Source organism: Phyllostomus hastatus, unplaced genomic scaffold (assembly GCF_019186645.2).
Source record: "Phyllostomus hastatus isolate PE091 unplaced genomic scaffold, TTU_PhHast_1.1 phas_contig_148, whole genome shotgun sequence".
In the NCBI taxonomy this organism is placed as follows: Eukaryota; Metazoa; Chordata; class Mammalia; order Chiroptera; family Phyllostomidae; genus Phyllostomus; species Phyllostomus hastatus.
The window spans coordinates 2,284,416-2,303,888 of record NW_025333607.1 but is presented as its reverse complement, the minus strand read 5'-3'; the positions used below and the strand labels follow the sequence as shown (position 1 = coordinate 2,303,888).

At 52.4% G+C, this 19,473-nt stretch overlaps 1 protein-coding gene and 1 pseudogene across 6 annotated transcripts in view; one reads left to right on the top strand and one right to left on the bottom strand.

Annotated features, from left to right (window-relative positions):
- Positions 1–12,071: 12,071 nt before the first annotated feature.
- Positions 12,072–19,473, top strand: part of RYR2 (ryanodine receptor 2) — a 540,637-nt gene continuing 533,235 nt past the window's right edge. For all 6 annotated transcript variants that reach the window (XM_045860807.1, XM_045860777.1, XM_045860769.1 and 3 more), the window contains exon 1: positions 12,072–12,204. In XM_045860807.1, coding sequence (XP_045716763.1) covers positions 12,157–12,204 — 48 coding nt within the window. In that variant the 5' untranslated portion in view covers positions 12,072–12,156. The remainder of the gene's footprint in view (positions 12,205–19,473) is intronic.
- Positions 15,874–16,466, bottom strand: LOC123832926 (annotated as a pseudogene).

Below are 19,473 nucleotides of genomic sequence, written 5' to 3'. Positions count from 1 at the left end.
CTTATTCAGGATTGATCTGTAGTGTAAGGGGTCCTGCTCAAGTTTCTGTAACACAGAGGCCCCCAAACTACAATTGCCTAAATAAAGTAGTTTTTTAAAAAATCTCAAATGGGCAGACTAGAGGTGCGCGTGTCCCGGTCAGTGGCAGCTCTGCTCTACAAGGTCATGAGAGGTCATCTACATGACATCTACAAGGTCATCTACAAGGTCATGATGACAGAGGTGGTGTGGCAACAGCCAGGGCCAGTAGCTAAGGTGGGAGGGCTGGGGAGGTGTGGTGCAGAGAGCAGGGCACGATAGGGCCCGAACAGAGGGCCGAGGGGCAGTGAGCCGGGCTGGTGGCCACTGCAAGCATAGGGAGGGGGTCGGTCAGCAGCATCACACCAGCCAGCTGGAGGCTCGGGGCACAGCTCCCGTGCCTGGAGGGGATGAGGCACAAGCTCAGCGTAGAAAGAGTCGGGGGCTCAGAGCAGGACTGAGGAGCAGGGTCAAGGTGCTGAGCCCAGAAAGACGTGAAACCTCGGTGACTGGTGGTGTGCTCCACACCAAGATGCCCGGGCTGCTGAGAGCTTTCGGTCTAGGCCCTGGACAGACTGAATGCCTGTCACTTCGGACTGCCAATGGGGTGGTTTTGTGGGGCGGGGCCTAGGGTGGAGCCCTAGTGGATGGGATCGGTGCCTTGTGAGAGGAGACCCCAGAGAGCCCCTCCTTCCTTGCACCGCAGGGCAGGAGGGCGCAGTGACAAGACTGGGTCTGCTGGAGCTTCGACCTGCACTCCCCGCCTCCAGAGCTGCGAGAACCAGTGTCTGTGGGTTCAGTCCCCCGGTTTGTGGCACTTCTGTTACAGCAGCCGGACGGACCAAGATGGGCTCTGGCGGATTTGGGGAAGATGGAGGGACCCAGCACATCTCTGGGGTTAAGTGACTCGTGCTGCGGGCGGGGATCCCTAAATAACAGGCTTACATTGAACAGACTAAGATTGATGAGTAAATAATTAACATGCATTTTAAGGATATGCAAACTGAATAGTGGAAACTGAAAAGTGAATACAAAATGAAGCCAGAGCAAGAAAACTGGACATTTTTACATATACTTTATTAAAAGCAAAAGAGTACTTTCCGTATATGGAGAAAAAAAATGTAATTGACTAAGCAAAATACTTTCTAGGACATGAAATATAAACCAGACTCTTACAGGAGTGAAAGTGGGACGGTTTACTAGGAGAAATGTGAAGAAACGCTGAAAGTTGGTAGGAAAAATGAAAAAACTAACGTAAAGCTCATAAAGGAAAATCGAAACAGACTAGATGTCTTAGTGGTGAAATAAATAAAGGAAAGTCTGTCACTTTGTAGGTGAACACAGTAATTCAATTTTAAATGATCCCTACAGGGTGGAGACATTTAAAAACTCTACTCACCTGTCCTTTGTGCACCTATGTTGGAACAGCGCTGTGTGGTTTCGCGTTGGAGGTACGAACCGAATCTAAGCATAAAAACTCTGAGTCATATACATCCACAAGTTTTGGTCATTTATAGTTTCCAGTGTGGGCACCAATAGAAGTAAGCAGTTGTGTCTTTATGAGAAGAATACTCAAGTGCCTGAAGGCTGATACACATCACCTCCTCATCAGGAAAGATGCAGGAGGAGAAGCAGGGTGCCTCCTGGGTGACGCTGGCCTGGCTGGTGGTGGGAGGAGGCCAGGTGCAGCCAGCAAGGGGGTGTGGGCGATGAGGGTGTGGGAAGGGATGGAGAGTGCAGGACAACAGACGTTTGTGAAACCCACCCCTCGGCTGCACAGTGGACTGGAATGGACACCACGGGTGCTGGGAGAGGCTACTGACATGGACAGAGGCTGGAGGTGTGGACCGGGATGCCAGTGTGGACCAGGGTGCTGGCATGGACCAGGTGCTGGCATGGACAGAAATTGGAGGTATGGACCAAGGTGTTGGCAGGGGCAGAGTTAGGGCTTCCAGAGCTGGAATATACTTGGAGGTAGGATTTGCCAATGGATTTGATGTGGGAAATGAGGAAAGACCGATGACTCAAGGATGCAGCATTGGTCTCCGGCCTAATTGACTGAGCTACATTACTTGAGTTGGGGGAAGACTCAAGAAACAGAGGTGTGCCTGGCTGGTGTGTCTCAGCTGGTTGGGGCATTGTCCTGTAAAGCAAAAGGTCTTGGGTTTGATTCCAGCCAGAGCATAAGCCGAGGTTGTAGGTTCAATCCCCAGTCAAAGTACTTTTGAGAGACAACCAATTGATGTTTCTGTCTTGCATTGATATTTCTCTTAATTTCTCTCTCCCTCTCTTTCCCCCCTTTCTAAAATCAATAAACCTGTCCTCACGTGAAGATAAAAAATAGAAGAGGGAAGGGTTTGGAGAAGAACTCGGGAGCTGTCAGTGCTGTTGGGGGATGTTGGATTTGTCTGCCTGCCATCCATTGTGACAGAGGGGCAGGACACTTGGCTGGATACAGTTCCAGAGCTTAGGTGGAGCGGCTGGTGTTTGAGAGAAGTTGCTTAGAAGTCACAGCACAGACCTGATATTGAGACGGCCTCGCTGGGACCCTCCTGGTTTCTCCATGAGGGAGCTGTAAGTAACACTAGGTGAGTGGCCGGTGTGTCTGGAGAACCAGGAAGAAGTCCAGGGAAAGCGGGAGCAGGAAGAGGACAGACTCCCTCGATAAGGGGGTTCCAGGGCCGATCTCTGTCCCGGGAGCACAGCTGCAGCAGAACTAGCAGACATAGGCATTGCCCAGGACACACCGACCTTGAAACACTCATTTGCTGTGTCTCTGAAGTTCAAATCTAGCTGGACGTCCCTTCCTGGGCAGCACCACCTCAACATCTGCAAAGGTTTGACGCCTTCCGCTACCTTTTTCTTCCTCCACGCCACGTCCGCCGCTGCAGTTCCAGCTCTAGTGCTGTGGGTTGTACTTACTTTACCCCCTTTCCTGTCGGACGCAGCGCTTTCCCAAGTCTGTGTGTTAGGTGTCTTTGTGCAACTGTTTCGTTGCAAGACCAGAGTTGAAGGAGAACATGCAAAAAGCAGCTTCATTCTGGCCTGTCACTGTCCCTTTAAAGCTTAAGGCCTGTGTTTTGCCCTGTTCCAAGAATGAAATCTTGGGCCCTTAATTTAGGGGGCAGGCACTCCTGTCACCTGTAGTCACAAGGATAGTCTTGGTTCAGTACTGGGATGTTCAGCCCAGTTTCACAGTAGTGATTTTAAACTCCATGTACAAAGTCTCTCCTGTGCCAGGGGTGGGACCGCCAGGCGGAGAAGCCCGCTGGGTCCCCGAGGGAGCTTCCCTCAGATGACAGGGCCTTGCTCCTCTGCCCCCTCTGCCCACAAATGGGCCGGCGGCTTCACCCACAGGGTGGGAGGGGTGGCAGGAGGAAGCGTGGAGTTAAGTTACTTGCATCTGGCAGGTCCTTGTGGGAGAGTCTTTCTCTCAGCAGGTTTTCTGGGGTTCGCAGAGCACCCTCTTTAGCTCCCTATTAGCAGGGATGCCTCCCCACCCCAGCTTCTATCCTCAGGACTCCAGCCTCTGTGTGGGGCTGACCCGCCCCGGTAGGAAGCCCCGTGGAGAGGCTCCTTTACGATAGTTTTTTTAAAAAAAGATTTTATTTATTTATTTCTAGAGAGAGAAGAAGGGAGGGAGAAAGAGAGGGAGAGAAACATCAATGTGTGGTTGCCTCTTGCACAACCCTGACTGGGGACCTGGCCCACAACCCAGGCACATGCCAGGCACATGACTGGGAATCGAACAGGTGACCCTTTGGTTCATAGGCCGGCACTAATCCACTGAGCTACACCGGCCAGGGCTCCTTTAGAATCGTAAGCTGCAGTTAAACAACTCTGTGCATGGTCTGTGGGTGCAGCTGCTCCATATGGCCATATCCCCAGGGACAGCCTCTCAGATTTGCCTTTCTCAGGCGTGAGTCAGATCCACATCTCCACTGGGCTTCAGAGCAGTGACCCTGCAGGCTCCAAGGGCTTGAGGTGAGAGAGCAACACCCCTCTCCTCCCCCGGACTTGGAAGGAAGGTTCAGAAATGGGACAGCATCCCAACTCTCTCCAAAGAAATCATCTCTCTCAGCCACTTCCCCCTCCACCCTTCTATACCCTCAAAGACGAAGGGCTTCAAAATCAAGTTTCTAGCACCGTCTTGTGATTCCTGCGTAGGTGTTCTAGAACGTCTCCCTGGAATGGTCGGTCTTTGCCACTCACTCTGTTGATGTTGACTCTAGTGCAGGAGCTGGAGCCAAGGCAGAGGAGGACTGTCTCACCGTCCTGCTGTGTTTGCAGTTTTTGTTTTGTTTATTGATTTTAGGATGGGAGAGAGAGGGGGAGAGAGAGAGGGAAACTTCTATTTTTTGTTCCACTTAGCTATGCATTCATTGGTTGATTGTCATTTGCGCCCTGACTGGGAACTGAACCCTCCTCCTTGGTGCACTAGGATGATGCATGCACGACTCAGAGTGTGCTCGTACTCCAGGCATTGTGCTCTGCGAGTTGTACCCACTGTCTCCTCCAGTGTTCCCAGCAGTCTTGTGTGGGGTCATTGCTATCCTCGTCTTATGCAGGGGGAAACAGGGTGGACCGCTAAGGAAGCTCCTAGTAAGTGGCGAGAAGGGATTGGCACTGAGATTGTTTGACTTCAAAGCCCACACTTCTGACCACTCTGCCTGTTTCTGGGGCACAACCAGAGAGCAGGAGTCCATGTGCTTTAGCTGCTTGCCAAGTTAACAGCAAGGCTGGCGAGAGGCAGGTGACGAGGCATAACAACAAATAAACATAATCCATCAGGTTGGACCCCCCAGCAAACTTCAACAGAGGAGGAGAATTTTTACTCAGGGGAGGATTCCTAATACCCAAGACTTCGAGTGTGGAGAGGAGGGTTAGATGCTAAGATGGATAGCCAACCAGCCTCGTTCAACCAGACTGAGTACACGAGACCCTCTTCCTGAACAAAGTGGCGGTGTACCCACGGGGGCTGTGCCCACTGCCTCCCGGACATCACTGCCCCCTCCCCACCTCCCGCCCCCTCGCCCTCTCACTACAAGGCCCATCTTGCTGTCCTTGGGACATGTCTGCACCCACCAGTCCCTCTGCCTGTGGACAGCTAGAAGGCTCATTCCCCCCCCCCCCTTGATTCAGGTCACTGTTGCCATGCGACTTCATCAGAGATGCTGTCCTTGTCCCTGTCCAGCTAACCTGCAAAACGGCCCCTTCTGTCACACTTAACCCTTTGTCCTGCTCTATAGTTCTTCACAGCGCTGGATGCACTTGGCACATATGTTTGTGCAAGTCTGCTCTTCCCCTAGAATAAGCCCCACAACTCTAGGGCCTGTGCCTTATTCACTAGGACAATGCCTGGTACATAGTAGGTGCTCAGTAAATAATTGTTGGATGAATGGATGAAAGAAGAGTGAGTAGAAGAAATTTCCATGTCCTATGTTATGAGAAAACAGGGACCACATTAGAGAGATCTGTTCTGTTTGGGACAGACTTTAAGTTCACAAAGGTTTCGGGGTTACCTATGTGTTGTGAGCACTCTGAGGTGGTGGGTACCTTGCAATTAATGAATGAGTGTCACATGGGAGGAGTGATAGAAAAAGAGATTGGTGTTTCAAAGTTGAATTTTCTTAAAAGGAAAACAAAAATGGAAAGTTCTGCACGAGGTGGGAGCAGTGCCTAGCAATGCATGGCCGTGGAGAGAAGACCTTCTAACTCACACCCGAGAGGAAGGAGGCAGACCACCTCTGCCTCCCCCTCTGTGGGTGGGCAGCGCAGCTGGAGGGTGGGGCCCGTGACCCGCGGCAATCCTGGGAGGCCGAGGACGAGGGCCCCGGATCCACAGGAGGGGTCATCGAAGCCCAGGACCTTGGAGAATGGAACAGATTTTGACAGGATTTTGTGGCCCTAGGCGGCAGAAGAATAGCAAAAGAAAACGCATGATTTTTGACTGATACACACATTCTATCTGAGGAACAGTAGCTTTGTCCTGGGAATACTGGCAGTAAGTATCAAAAACATGCTGGAAGGTGCCTGGGAGCCATCGTTCAAGGGCGCCCGTGGCTGCTGGGCAGCAAAGTGGAAACATCGTCAGAGGAGGTAATTCTGGACAAGCCTGGAAGGTGACTCACTGTGGAAAAGGACAAAACTCAGAAGTCTTAGTTACAAAGTTGGGGTAAAATTTGGTGATTTAATTAGCAACAAAGTGTGCGATAGGGACAAGAATCAGGCAGACTTTTTTTTACCCATGAAAGCCACTGATGGTGGGAGGTGACAGTGGGCAGTGACGGTGGGAAAGTGTCTTAGCTCAGGCTGCAGTAAAAAATCCTGTAAACTGAGCGACTTAAACGACACCTTGGTTTCTCACCGTCCTGGAGGTGGGAAGTCCAAGATCACGGTGCACGAGTAGTAGGCGTCACCCTGGGGCCTCTTCTTAGGTCTTGCATGCAGCTGGCGGCTTGCCTCGGGCTCAGGTGACCATTTTTCTTCCTCTTCTAAGGAGGGCACTGATGACTTCCTGACGTCTACCTGTAATTACCTCCCACAGGCCCCGCCTCCTCCTACCATCACATGGGGTTAGGGCTCCACTGAGTGAATTTGGTGGTCGGCAACAAGAACATTCAGTCTGTAAGTAACAGGGAGGGATCAGAGAGGATGATTAATTAGATTTGGGCCTGGCAGTTGGTACAACAGACACAGGCAAACCGGGAGAATCTGCCCTGGGGCTATGTGACAGGACAGGTGGCCTGCCTGTGAGGTCACCGAAGCCCGCTGAGTGGCGAACGTCTCTGGGGAGCCCATACCTGCCCAGGAACACCTCGTTTGGTGGAGAAGGGGGTCGTCAGCCAACGTGGAGTCCTGTGGGGCCACCTTTTATTGGTGCCAAGGGCTCTGCTGACCCCAAGAGCCAGATCGTGTCCACCTTTATCACTTACCTGCAGTTCAGTCCTGACCCTGGACATCAGAATACTAATTACAGTTTGGGGCTTCATAATTTTTGGGTCACTAGGGAACTGATAAGATACTGATGAGTAATGACGTTCACTTCTAGCAAAGCTGCGTTCCCCTAAGAAGCCAGACGAGAGGGTGCGAGCTGGGTTTCAGCTCCAGCAAGGAATGATGCCGGTCTCCTTCTCAGGATCTCGCTCGGCATTCCCGGAGCTGGCAGGACCCCGAGGGTTGGCTTGAAACCAGGAGCAAAGCTCCTGGGGCTGCCAGAGCCGTTTTTAGTTCCTGCTAGTCTAGATTCTTCCTGCGCGCACCACGCAGGGGTGGGGGAGGGGTGGCACAGAAGACAGTGACAAACAGCTCAGGTTTAGTTGCTGCATCGCCGGGCAGAGCGTGTACCGTCCATCAAATCCCTTCCTCCCTAAGCCTGCTCTCCTTTTTTCTGAAACGGCATTCATTGGGTGGAGACGAAAAGAAGCAAAATGCAGTGCCTGGAGTGCAATAAATGCTCAGGAAACGAGCCTTTGCCGGGGCCTCTTAGCCACCCTTCTGCTCGCTAGCTCGGCTCTGCGGCCCCCACGCTGATGCAGACTGGAGCCTCGGGGTCGGCTTGGGGTCGCTGCGCAGGGGCTGCTGGCACTGACCTGTAGTGTGGGGGCACATCGGGACAGCAGTGTGTTAGAATACGTGTAATCAAGATGTAAGTAAAATGAGAATTTTCTAAAATGTCAGTTTGTTAAGTTCTGAAATGCAAGAAGAAGCAAAGCTATTAAACCTTCCCTGGAGGTCTTGAAAGTGAAGACGGAGTTGACGAGGAACGGGTTAAGTCTCCAGATGTCAGGGCCTCTTTAACCCTGGCTCTGCAGGGACCTGGGGACAGTCCCAAAGGCCCTGTCTGTAACGGCAACGCTGAGCTTCCAGCGGACTTTGGGCACGGCCCTCGAGGCCGAGATTCCCAGTGCTCAAGTGCGTCACTGGCCGGCGTAGTGAGCTGTGAGTCAGCAGGAGAAACCTTCCACCTGCCTCAGTTTCCCCCGAGTCAGGACTTCCGGAGTCCCGCTAAGCGAATGGTGGGCTGTGCCGGCCCGTTCTGAACTAGGCGCCTGCAGAAACATTCCATTGAAAAGCACGCTCCGGTGACGGAAGGAGGCCCAGCGTGGGGGGAACTCAGGCCGCAGCGCGCGGGTGCTGCGGAGTCGCGCCCCTGGGACCGTGTCCCTGTGTTAGCCAGTGCCACTCCAGTCAATGCGATAAAAAAGGGAAAAACGATTCTTTCCCTCCCTTACAGGGTATAAAATTGGTAATAAAGAAAAAACACTTCCCAAATTTGGACTAAAAATATGGAACTATCATCCACTAAACTATTTTATATTATGACGAATGACATCTTAAAATAGAGTGTTATGGGAAACACAATGTTTATTGAATATAAATATTCCAATAAAGCAATATTAAGATGACAAACTTCAGTAGCAAAAAGCAAACTATTACATATAATATGTATTTGCAAAAAAGAAGCATTTTAATAAACATTACAAAACCAATAGATATCAAATATTGGATACTTATGAAACTTCTAAGTAAATAAAATATGTTTTTTATTTTATGAACTATAGTTTTGTGGCTGTGAAAATGCAGACTTGCTAATCCCTTATAGCTTACATCTACCATAAGAATTAGACATTGAACATAAACTTTAAACTGTACCTAAATGATATTTTTCTCAATTAAAATTATATTTTAGTTTTCATTCTATCATTCTATGTTTTTTCCAGTCAAAATAATTCTTCTTATTACAACTGTTCACCAGAAAAAGTTAGAAAATCATTTGTAAACAAAAACAACCCAGTCAAATTTAAAAAATACTATAAGTAAAACATTCCCATTGCTTGTAGTAGTTTTAGTAGTTTTCTTATAAAATTATCTCAACTTTTATAATTATAAACTATGTCAAAAATATCAGAACACCAAACAGTATCATACCCATACACTCACGACCAACTGAACTGCTGGCTGCATTTGCCCCAGTTCTCCCTTGTCAGACAGGACAAGGTTCTCAGGGTCTGGGCAGTCCTTACGCAGTGCTATTCTTGCTCAGTGTTCAAATGTAGCGCAGTATTTTGTGGATGCAGCTGTAAACACGATACATATGGGGGGGGCAAAAAACTGGAATTATCTTCTGGAGGGTGGACCCCTTGTGGTACAGGCTTCCCCCACTAGGTGAGTGTTCTAGGAACCCATCTGTACCAGTGCACCAGCTGGCATTGTTGTGAGAGGCTGCGTTCAGCTTCAGTGATTTTTTTTGAAGCCGATTTCATGATGGGTGATTTACAAGCGCACCTGCCCACACCATACTGAGTGTTCAGCAATTTCTGACCCCAAACAGCATGACCCCTGATCTCACTCCCAACAACTTTTTTTTGTTTCCTAGGATAAAAAAAAGTTTTCAAGGGAAATGTTTCACGGATGTGGAATAGGTGAAACAAAAAACGGTAGAAGCTCTAAAAGGCATAAAAACTGGTGAGCTGAAAAACTGTTTTGAAAGGTGGAAAAATACATCTCAATAGGAGTATTGCATCAGATGGAGAGTGTTTTGAAGGTGACTGAAGTTTAAACACGTAAGAGTAAATACACAATGTTTAATAAATAAATTCTGGGTTTTTTGCCCCCCTCCCCTCGTATAATTGACCGAACACAAGCAATGGTTAGGGTCCCTTCCAATTGAGTGTACACAAGCAATGGTTAAGGTCCCTTCCAGACACAGAGCTTTGGGTGCTAATCCCGTCTCCTTTACCTGCTACAAGTAAGTAAAACTACCCTGTGACAACCAGGTCTTGTTCTTGAATAGGGGACCCCAAGCAGTGAACCCCTTGAGTGAACTCCTTGTGTTTGGTAACACTTTCAAAAACAAATATTATGGGCCCTGGCTGAGTGACTCAGTTGTTGAGAGTGTCCTCTCGATGCGCCAAGGTTGTGGGCTACTGACTTGGCTGTGGGTCAGGACACACACAAAAGTCAACCAAGAACACATACATAAGGGCACAATAAGCTAAATGGATGTTTCTCTCTGTCCCTTCCTTTCTCTCTCCAAAAAAGTCAACAACAGTGAAAATAATAAAAACAAATATTATGCATCATTCTCAATATGTTTTTATACTTTTAATACAGAATAGAGATCTGTAAACCTCATAGTGTATTATTTTTGTGTTTTAAAGAACACATAAATGGTATATTTCATAAACTTCCTTTGCTCTAAGTCTATTTGCCATCAGGCTGAGTATGGGGAATAATAGTCACTGAATACCTAGGCCATTTAGCAGTGTATCACTTACATTGAGATAATTAAAGATGTAAGAAATGCAACTCATCAGAAGAGTTCACAGCCTAGTTAAAAATGCCAAAAGGAAAAACTACTGAGTACGATTTTTATATTTTACCTACCACGTGGGTAGAATGGAGTAATTTCCACACAGAATGTGTGTTTTAGATAAGAAACGATGAATCGCTCTGTATAAAATCCTTGAAAAGGTCAATTTGGTATGTCTTGAGTTTGGAAGATCAAAGTATTTCACGTAAGCTGTGAGCCAGTTTCAGAAGGCTGCCACCGCCTGCGGAGCGTGGGGCTCCTGGGAGCGTCCTCAGAGGTGCCCAGGGTAACAAGGTCGACGGCAGTGGCGTAGGAACTGGGTAGGGCTCGGTCGGTGCAGAACACGGCTCAGGCGCTCAGGTAAGATGACCCGTGTAAGACAGAACAGAGCACTAGTAAGTCTGACCAGGAGGGAGGGGATTTACAGACCTGTACTTTGTGGTGTTCCTGCTACTGGAATATGCAAAATGGGAATATGCAAGTTAGCCCAGTCAGTGTAAAGTTAATGAAAGCCAAAAATGAAATGAAAACTGCTTGTAACTCACTGGTAGCTTTTAATATCTAATTAGATGCTGCAAAATGTGTAAGGTAGGTAAACTGATGCGTCTCCTTCATTTCACGGTTTCTGCATCTTGCCAGTTAACGGCACTGGAACCTGTACTCCGTTCGTATAGACTTATTTCTCCGCATCTTAAATGAAACAGTTGTGGACTAGAAATGTTTTCCTGTCCCAGTTATCTCGGACCTGCCTTGTCCTAGTCCCCACCGTCCAGTAAATGGCGATGTGGTGGCCACGGCATTCAGGATTGCGAGAGCTCCGTGTTGAAATCCGTGATGGAATGCTTGAATTTCTTCAGAAATAACTGGCTTTATAGTGAGGACAATGGGTTCCAAAGACTGAGTTTAGAGCTCGCCAGTGAGTCACGGGCACAGGTATTCTGCCTTCCGCCCTTAACTGCCATTGCTTATTGAATTGCGATTTGCACCTCCGCCGCGAGTGTACGCTCCGGCCTGCCTGTCACCAGTGTCGGGCACAGGCCCTCACCGGGTGTTTGCGGAGCGATCCGTTGACGGCCGGTGCATCATGCACTTGGTACCGTTAATCTTGCCACCCCGAAACTAGGTGCTGAAGAATTCTCACGTGGATAGGGAGCAGAGGCAATGTAAGTGTAAAAAACTGTTGGGTAACCTCGACTTGAAGATTAGCCGCTCCGTGCACCGGACGAAAGACGACTGTCACGTGTATCCCTCAGTGCAGTGTCTGTTTCTGTCGCAGCCCTTTCAGAAAGAGAGACACTGAGCTCCATCGGGGTCTGAGGGCCCAGGGTCAGGTGAATGGCGGGGGGTCCAGAGGCCCAGGTGGAGCTGCGCGCGCCAGTGCGTCCCGGCGCGATACCCGGAGCGGCCGGGCCCGATACTCAGCGCGGCCAGTACGCGGCGCTGGCCCGGGATTGGGCGGTGGGGAGCGGCTGCGGATCACCTGCCACCAAGGGGCCGGCTCTCCCGCCGCCCCCGCTCCGCCCCCGCGCGCCAACCCGCCTCCCGCCCAGCACACTCTCTGACCCGGGGGTGCCTGCGGAGCATTCGCCGCTGCGGGAGCGCCGGGTGCGGATCCCCGCGCCCCCCTCCGCGCAGCGCAGGGAGGCCCCGCCCGCCGCCGCCGCCGCCGCCGCCGCCGCCTCCGTAGTGCAGCAGGGCCGCCTGCGCTCCGCACCCGGCGCCCGGCCCCTCCGCCCGCCCGGGTGTGGGCAGCGGCGGCCGCAGCGGCAGCAGGAGCATCAGCCGGGGCAGCGCACGGGGCGCCGGGCAAGCAGGCGGGAACCATGGCCGATGCGGGCGAGGGCGAGGACGAGATCCAGTTCTTGCGGACTGTAAGCGCGTCTCGCGTTTGCCCCTGGAAGAACGCCGGGCAGCCCCAGGGGGGTCTGGATGGGAGGCCTAGGGGGCGCAGCCGGGGGCAGGCCTTCCCGTCGATGCAGGTGTGCGTGCTGGGCGAGAGAGGCAGCCTGCGTGTCCGCGCGTGTGGACAGCGAGGCTCTGAGCGCCGCGGGCGGGGGCGCACGGGTTCAGTCCCGGGCACCGAGGACGGCGTCGCGGAGCAGTAGCGCTGGGGAGCAGGAGGGATCCGGTCTGGGCAGACCAGTCGGCGGACTGGGACCTTACGGGCAGCCAGGGGACGGGCAAGCGGTGCGGCCGTGGGTGCGGGGCCAGGGATTTCGGGCTGTCGGTCTGGCCCCGCGCTCTCACACACCCGGATTCGCCCTCTTGGCGCAGCGAGCGCCGAGGCCCCCGGGAGGGGTGCAGGACGCTGCCGGAGGTTCCCCCCAGTCCGGGGGCTGCAAGGGGACAGGGTCGCCAGCGCGGTCCCCGCGGTCCCGGGGTGGGCCGCGGTGCTGTGACCGCTGCGCTGGTACCGCTCGAGGAACGTGCAAGGGCCGGGAAGCCTGTGTGTGCGGAGGCGGGGGCCTCGCGGACGTGTCGTTCCCTAAATGCTGCTTCTGGATGCGGGGCGCAGCAGTGTGTGCGTGCGTGCATGTGTGCGCGAGGGCAGGGGGCTGCCCGGAATTTTCACTCCGGTGGCAGCCGGGAAAGGTGGGCTCCTCACTAGGACCGCGTTTTCTCCGTAAACGCCTCTTGGCACCGCTCCGTCCTCGTCGCTCCTCGCTCGCCGCAGAGTCTTCCCGGGCGGGCGGAGGCACTGCTCGCCTTAGCAGGGACCGACAGCCTCTCGCTAGGTGCAGAGGATAACCTAGTTAGCGTTCGCTGGCCTTTCCCTCCACTCCAACCTCCTCTCCGAAGGCCTTTTCCCCCCCGACAGGGCTCCTCCAGCCCCTTCCAGGGCCGCGGCTTCTGCTGCTACTTCTTTCCTCCGCGGGGAAGAGGTGTCAACTCCCAGTTCCAGTCACCTCCACAATCACAGAGAGTCACAGAGGTATTTAGATTTCGAAACATGAGCCTTACGGTAACTTTTAGGTGTGAAAATAGTCTGGATGGATTTGGGTGCTAAGCAACTGAAAACAGTCCATTTGTCCAAGGACATTGCAACTCACTGCTTTTTCCTCTCCTATTTTTTTTTTGGGGGGGGGCACCCATTTTTGTGTTAAGCGGGGAAAAGCCTTGGAGAAGGATGGAATCCAGGGTACACTTCAGAAGCCGAAAGAGTTGAGCTCATGGCTGCCTGTCACGCACCGTCACAGATGCGTTTGGAGGCAGTGCTGGCCCAAGGCTCAGCTGGGCAGACCCTGTCCGTGGAAGCCTTGCTCGTGGGGAGGATGTTGAGCCTACTAATAATACAGTTTATTTCATTTTATTTAGTGGAAAACTGCCTATAAGGTTTTTTTAAAAAAATATTAAAAGACACTTTAAAAGGTGTTTCTTAGAATTACAAGATCTTTTGTTCAGGTGGCAAAGCATATAGTTACCGTGAAATTTTTAAATCCATTTCCCCCCAGCTCCATAGGGTTAGCAGTAGCTAGAATATTTGGAAGGCTCCCTGCCCTCCAGGGCTTCCTGCAGGCTTAGACGTAAGCCACACTCAGGGAGGCCGTGTTCTCAGAATACCTAATGGGCACCGAGGTCACGCTGCCGCCTCGGCTTCTGCACATATAAAGTAATGTTAAGTCCGTGCACCAGACAGCTGCCTGTCAGCTGCACCCACACCTCTGATAAGGGGGTGCTGGGCCGAGATATGGCAGCCCGAGGCCGGGCTGGTTCTTTTCAGAAAGCACAGTTGGTGGTTGGGCTGGTGATAAATGACCTTGAGGGAGGTAGCCCAGGGGAGCCGGGGGCTTTTTGGGGTGCAACATGAACATCTAACAGGAAAACATGCCTTTCCTCCACATTTGACACTTTGAATATGGAAATTCTCAAATCCCCCTCCAATTCCTCTGCCCTGCCCTTGCTCCCTGCCACCCTAGTCTCTGGGTCTGAGAGTGTTCGTGGTTTGGAAATGGTCGTGGTTAGTGAGGCGGAGCCTGCAGAGCCTGCAGTAAACCCTCCCTGTTTTCTGGGGCATTTATTTCTCTGTTGCTTGCGGTCTTGTCCATGGAGTTCTTTCTTTTTTTAAAAAAAGCAGATTGGCCAGGGAGTATGAACAATCTATATTAGATAAAATAACTATAGATTATTGATGAAGCTATGGTGCTTGAAAAAAGAAAATCAGTTAATTATTAAGGGGCAGTAATTGTGAACAGACATTTCATATGTTCTAAATGTCTGCTCACAATTACTGGCCCTTAATGATCTTAAGTACTATCTTGGATTTTATTTGATCATTGTAGCTCACTGGGGCATTTTGGCCCATGGTCATTGTTTCATTTTTAAATTCCAAAATAGAGATTTATTTATTAAGATGTATTTGGTTTATGCATAAAAATCACCAGTTGTTCCTCACTTTTTAAAAATATTTTATTTATTTGTTTTTTAAACAGAAGGGAAGGGAGGAAGAGAGGGAGAGAAGCATCAGTGTGTGGTTGCCTCTCGTGCGCCCCCTACTGGGGACCTGGCCTGTAACCCAGGCATGTGCCCTGACTGGGAATCGAACTGGCGAGCCTTTGGTTCGCAGGCCCAGCGCTCAGTCCACTGAGCCACACCAACTAGGGCACTCACTTTTTTCTTTTTGACACACATCAGTTCTTTGGGGGGTTCCTCCATTCACCCAACACTTTAAAAACTATAGTTCTTTCTAGCACCAGGAAGGACAGGTAAGGCAGTGAGGCTGTTCTTGGTCTCCCCGTGAGAGAGCACACGTGGTAGATAGTTTCTGAGGTTAGACAAGCTGTCCCTGAAGAAAATAATTTTGCAGAAGAATGCAAATTCAGTCGTCTCTGAGCAATTATTTGTGCCTGACAGCCTTAAAATAAAGGCCCCTTGGTCACAGTCACCACAGGCTTGCTGGTTGCTTTTGACTATACCACCCCGTCTGGTGGGAGACAGTGAGGAGGGGCAGCGTCTGTGGGGGTGGTGCTGCCAGCCGGGCTGCGCAGCTGCAGGCCAGCACTCACCAGTTTGCGTTTTTTTTTTGTTTATAAGACCCCACAGTGGGGTCCTGTGTGATTTCAAATCAAACTCCTCATGGCCCTTAACATGCCCGAGATGTCATCGATCCAGATCCGTAGAAGGACGCGTACTTATTTTAGCATGGGGTGGGTGACAGGGCTCCCCAGAGTTACGTTCTGAGCAGGGGACAAGCACAAACCCTAGGGCTTGATTTATTAGCAACATTAACTGGTTTTCCCACTGACATGAGGGTATAGTCAGTCTGTGCTGCTGTGGAATTCAAAGGTGACCCTGAAGTAGGATTGTCTTTTATTGCTGCATTAAGATAGACCCCAATGCTGACTTTCAAAAAGCCAGGGTGGTCCCCTGCAGACCCTGGCCAGACTGTGGGCTCCCATGGGGAATGCAGGCCTAGGGCACCCTGCCAGCTTGATTCCCAGTGATTCGGGTTTGTCTGTTTCTGCAACTGGCCGTGTGCAGGACCGTGGGCGGCCCACTGTGCCCGCCGCTGGGCACCCTGCACCATGTGCAGGAGCTCCCCTTCATCTGGTGTGCAGCTCGTCGGTGACGTCTGTGGTGGCTGTGCAGTGACCAGGACGAGGCAACCCTTCTCCAGGCACTCCTCCTCGTCATGTCCTGGCCCCTGGGGAGTGTGCCCAGGAGGCTTGACTCACAGGGCACAGCGCACCGTGCTGCCTGGAAGGTCTGCAGCCCAGGTGCTTCTCGAGGGCCACCTCCTAGGCCTCCGTGGCATTGGCACAGGTGAGGTTGGGTGACCCCTGCCCCGCTCCCCACCACAGATGCTCCGGAGGAAAACCTGGATGAAACGGAGGCCTCTTTTCAGCTACATCAGCAGCAGCGTGGCCCCTGCTTCAGGCCGCTCTGCTCTGGACAGCCCCTTCTCTGCCTCCAGAGTCTCTGTTCTGCAGGGTCCAGACTTTGGCTGGGTCGGTGTCAGACACAGCTTTGATTGTTATAACATTGCCACTGTGTCTGCCTTGGTGGGTGGAAACAGTGGGGCCCCAAAGCAATGGGAGCAGGGCAGCAGGTGGGACACCACCCTGAGGAAGGGCCAGGTCTGGACCTGCTTGTCTGCAGGCAGTGCCTTCAGCAGGTGCCCAGCCAGCAGCGCCATTTCGGAGTCGAGGCCTGTGATGATGCCCCTCGCTGGCACCACGGTAGTCCATGCTCCCCCCCAAACCGCCATTAGTGCTGGGGCTGGCGCTGCCGCCTGCTGCAGACTCTGGGGACGCCGGTGTCCCACGGGCATTGTTAATGGCTGTGTGCATGAGTTACGTGCACTGCTGCGAACTGATTCTCTGTTTGTGAAGGGGAGGTTAGCCTGTGCGCTATCTCTCTTCCAGTATGTGGTTCTGAGTTGGCTGATGTTTCTGTCACGTGGTTATGCAGAAGAACGCTTGCTCATCTTTGAGTCAGTGGTTTCCCCACCGGCTGGAGGCGTGCACACTGCCCAGGGACATGGAGAGCGTGTGCGCGGGCACTCTGGGTGTGCTGGGGCAGTTAGAAGGATGCTGCCGGGAAGTATGCCCTCGGGCCATAATGGGTTTGGTTACTGTCACATCCAAACACACCCATGATTTGGAAGCAACATAGCAATGGACTGTGATGTGCTGTTTAAACACATGGGTATTTTTAGTTACACTCCTCTTTTTTCCCCAAGCAATCTTAATGAAGTATATAGAAGGAATTCCTTGACTTTAAGAAAACCATGATGCAAAATGACCTTGGCAAAGAGTTGGTTTTCCTAAGACTCGGCCTCTCTTTCGCTCCTGTAGGCGCAGTGGAGTGGCTCTTGGGGTGCGCTGGTCTGTAGTCTGTGTTTAGGTGTGGATTGAGATGTAAAACAGTCTTGGCTGCAGAGTTCCTTCCCAGGGGAATGCTTTTTAGCTTTCCTCTGCAGGATTAGCTGTCTGACAGCACATTTTTCTCAGTGCTTACGCATCTTGCTCGATGGTGATAGAAAGCATCTTAGAAAGTATTCGTCAATTAATAGGAACGGTTGTAAGTGCAGAGGCCACAGTGCGCGCCGAGGGGGTGGGGCTGCAGCCTTTCGCCCCCGGTGGGGAGGCACAGGCATGCGCAGTGTACGGGCCAGCGCGCAGTGGTGCGGAGCCCAGACGGAAGCTCGGGTCGCTGGCCAGTGTCTGTCCAGGAGGGTGCGTCTGCTGATCAACGGCCCTGGAAGCTTCAGGTTTTCAGCAACCGGGATGTGGGAATGTCACAGCGGACAAGCGACAGGCTCTGGGCGAGCAGTGGGAATCTGCCCTTCTCTCCCCTGATAACGGAGCACGAGGAGCTTTCGATAGGCGCTGAGGCATTTTTCCAAGGGGCTGATGGGAAGCCCACCTTCACTTACGTCGTCAGACTTATTTTATTTTATTTTTTTAATTTGGAAATTGGCAAGCTCCTAGTGGCTGGAAGGGCAAGATCTAAAAAACACTCAGGGCACCAATTTCCTTGACATTCCATCTTCCTTGTGCTCTGGCTGCATGGAAGTGTTTTTATCGAGGCCGCTGCCCAGACTCGAGGACGACTGCTGGGCCTCGGCAGCGCTTCTGCAGACAGCCTGTGGGGCAGCTGAAGGCAGGGCGGAGCACCCCTTCGTCTTCTGGAGCTCCGGCCCGCGGGGATTCTATCACTGAGTAGTTCAGAAAAGCCTTGGTGGAACACCTGGACGCCCCCGAGGCTGTGTCAAAGGAGCATCAGAATTAAGGGGAATGGCAGCTACCGTTATAATTGCAAAGAAAAGGTGAGGCTGGCATGGAGCAGTGAGAAGGGAAAGCATGCGTGTAAACACCAGGGTGTTAGGGCAGGAGGAGACCTTCAGAAAATGCCCCCACCCCCCCACCCCCAGCCCAGCCGCGATACCCTCCCGTCATTTTGCAGATCGGGAAGTTGAGGCTGTGTCGGAGCACTGCGAGTACTGGGCTCTCAGCTCTTCTGCTCTGCCAGAGCACCCCGGCCTGGGGGGCTCTAATGGCAGACGTGCATTTCTCACCCTTTTGAAAGTCGGGGGGTCCCACATCCAGGTGCTGGCAGGTTCCGTGGGTGACAGCGGCCTGCTTTCCAGTTCACAGGTGGCAGCCTTGGCGTACCCTCCCAGGGCCAGGAGAAATCATCTCTTTTGTGTTTCTTTGCATGGAGCCACTGAGTCCATTCATGGGGGCCCTGCCCTCATGACTTAATCGCCTGTAAGTGCCCAGCCCCTCACCACCGCACCAGGAGTTCCAGTTCCAACGCAGGGACGTCGGGGGCGCAAATATTCAGTCTGTAACAGCAGCACAGAGGGATTGGGTGTGCGAGACCCTCCGGAGCTCTGTGGGCAAGGCGGTTCACAGCACCTGTCCTCCCTCAAGGCAGATGAGAGCCCACCTGCTGCGTTTGACCTTACCTTCTCCGTCACGGGGCTCGCCGACCGCACCGATACTCGAGTCCTTCAGCCGCTGGCGAGGACACTGCTTTCCTCCTTCCCGGAGCGGCAGTCCCTGTGTGTCCTGGTCCCAGGGCAGGAGTCTGGCTCCGGCTCTGGGCTGGTTCTGCCTGCCTCTCCACATGGCCCTTCCTGTGGGCCTCCGAGCACTACTGTCTCCCGACTTCGATTCCTCTGGAGCCTCGTGCAGCTGCTCACCTGCTCCAGGAGTGATCTCCACCCATGGTGCCCCCCCCACCTGTCCTTGAAGTCCTGTGTAGCGCCTCCTTCCTGTTAAAGCCACTGTGCCGGGCCTCCAGGAGCCTCCCCCTCCGAACCTAATGCTCCCTTTTCCTTTAGATGCTCAGACTCTGCGAACCTCGCCCTGCTCTGTGAGGGGCCTCTCTCTGCCTTTGGAGACACGGTGTCGTCTGAGTTATTTTTGTGTATGTCTGACCATGCTTTCCTGGGGTTCTTTTTACTCTGTCCACTCCAAGTCGGGGTTATCCCAAAACATTCTGTCCTATTTCCTGCCTCTGCTGCCTTTGTCAGCTCATTTGTGCCACAGAGTCTGGGATCCTCAGCGTGCGAGTGGGAAATGCCCTCACGGCGACTTCATCGAGCTCTGAGCCCCGGGGTGGCGGGGACTTTCCCAGAGCCCTCCTTTCTGGAGAAGAGCCTGCCGCAGATCTGACAGCCCAGCCCCTACTTC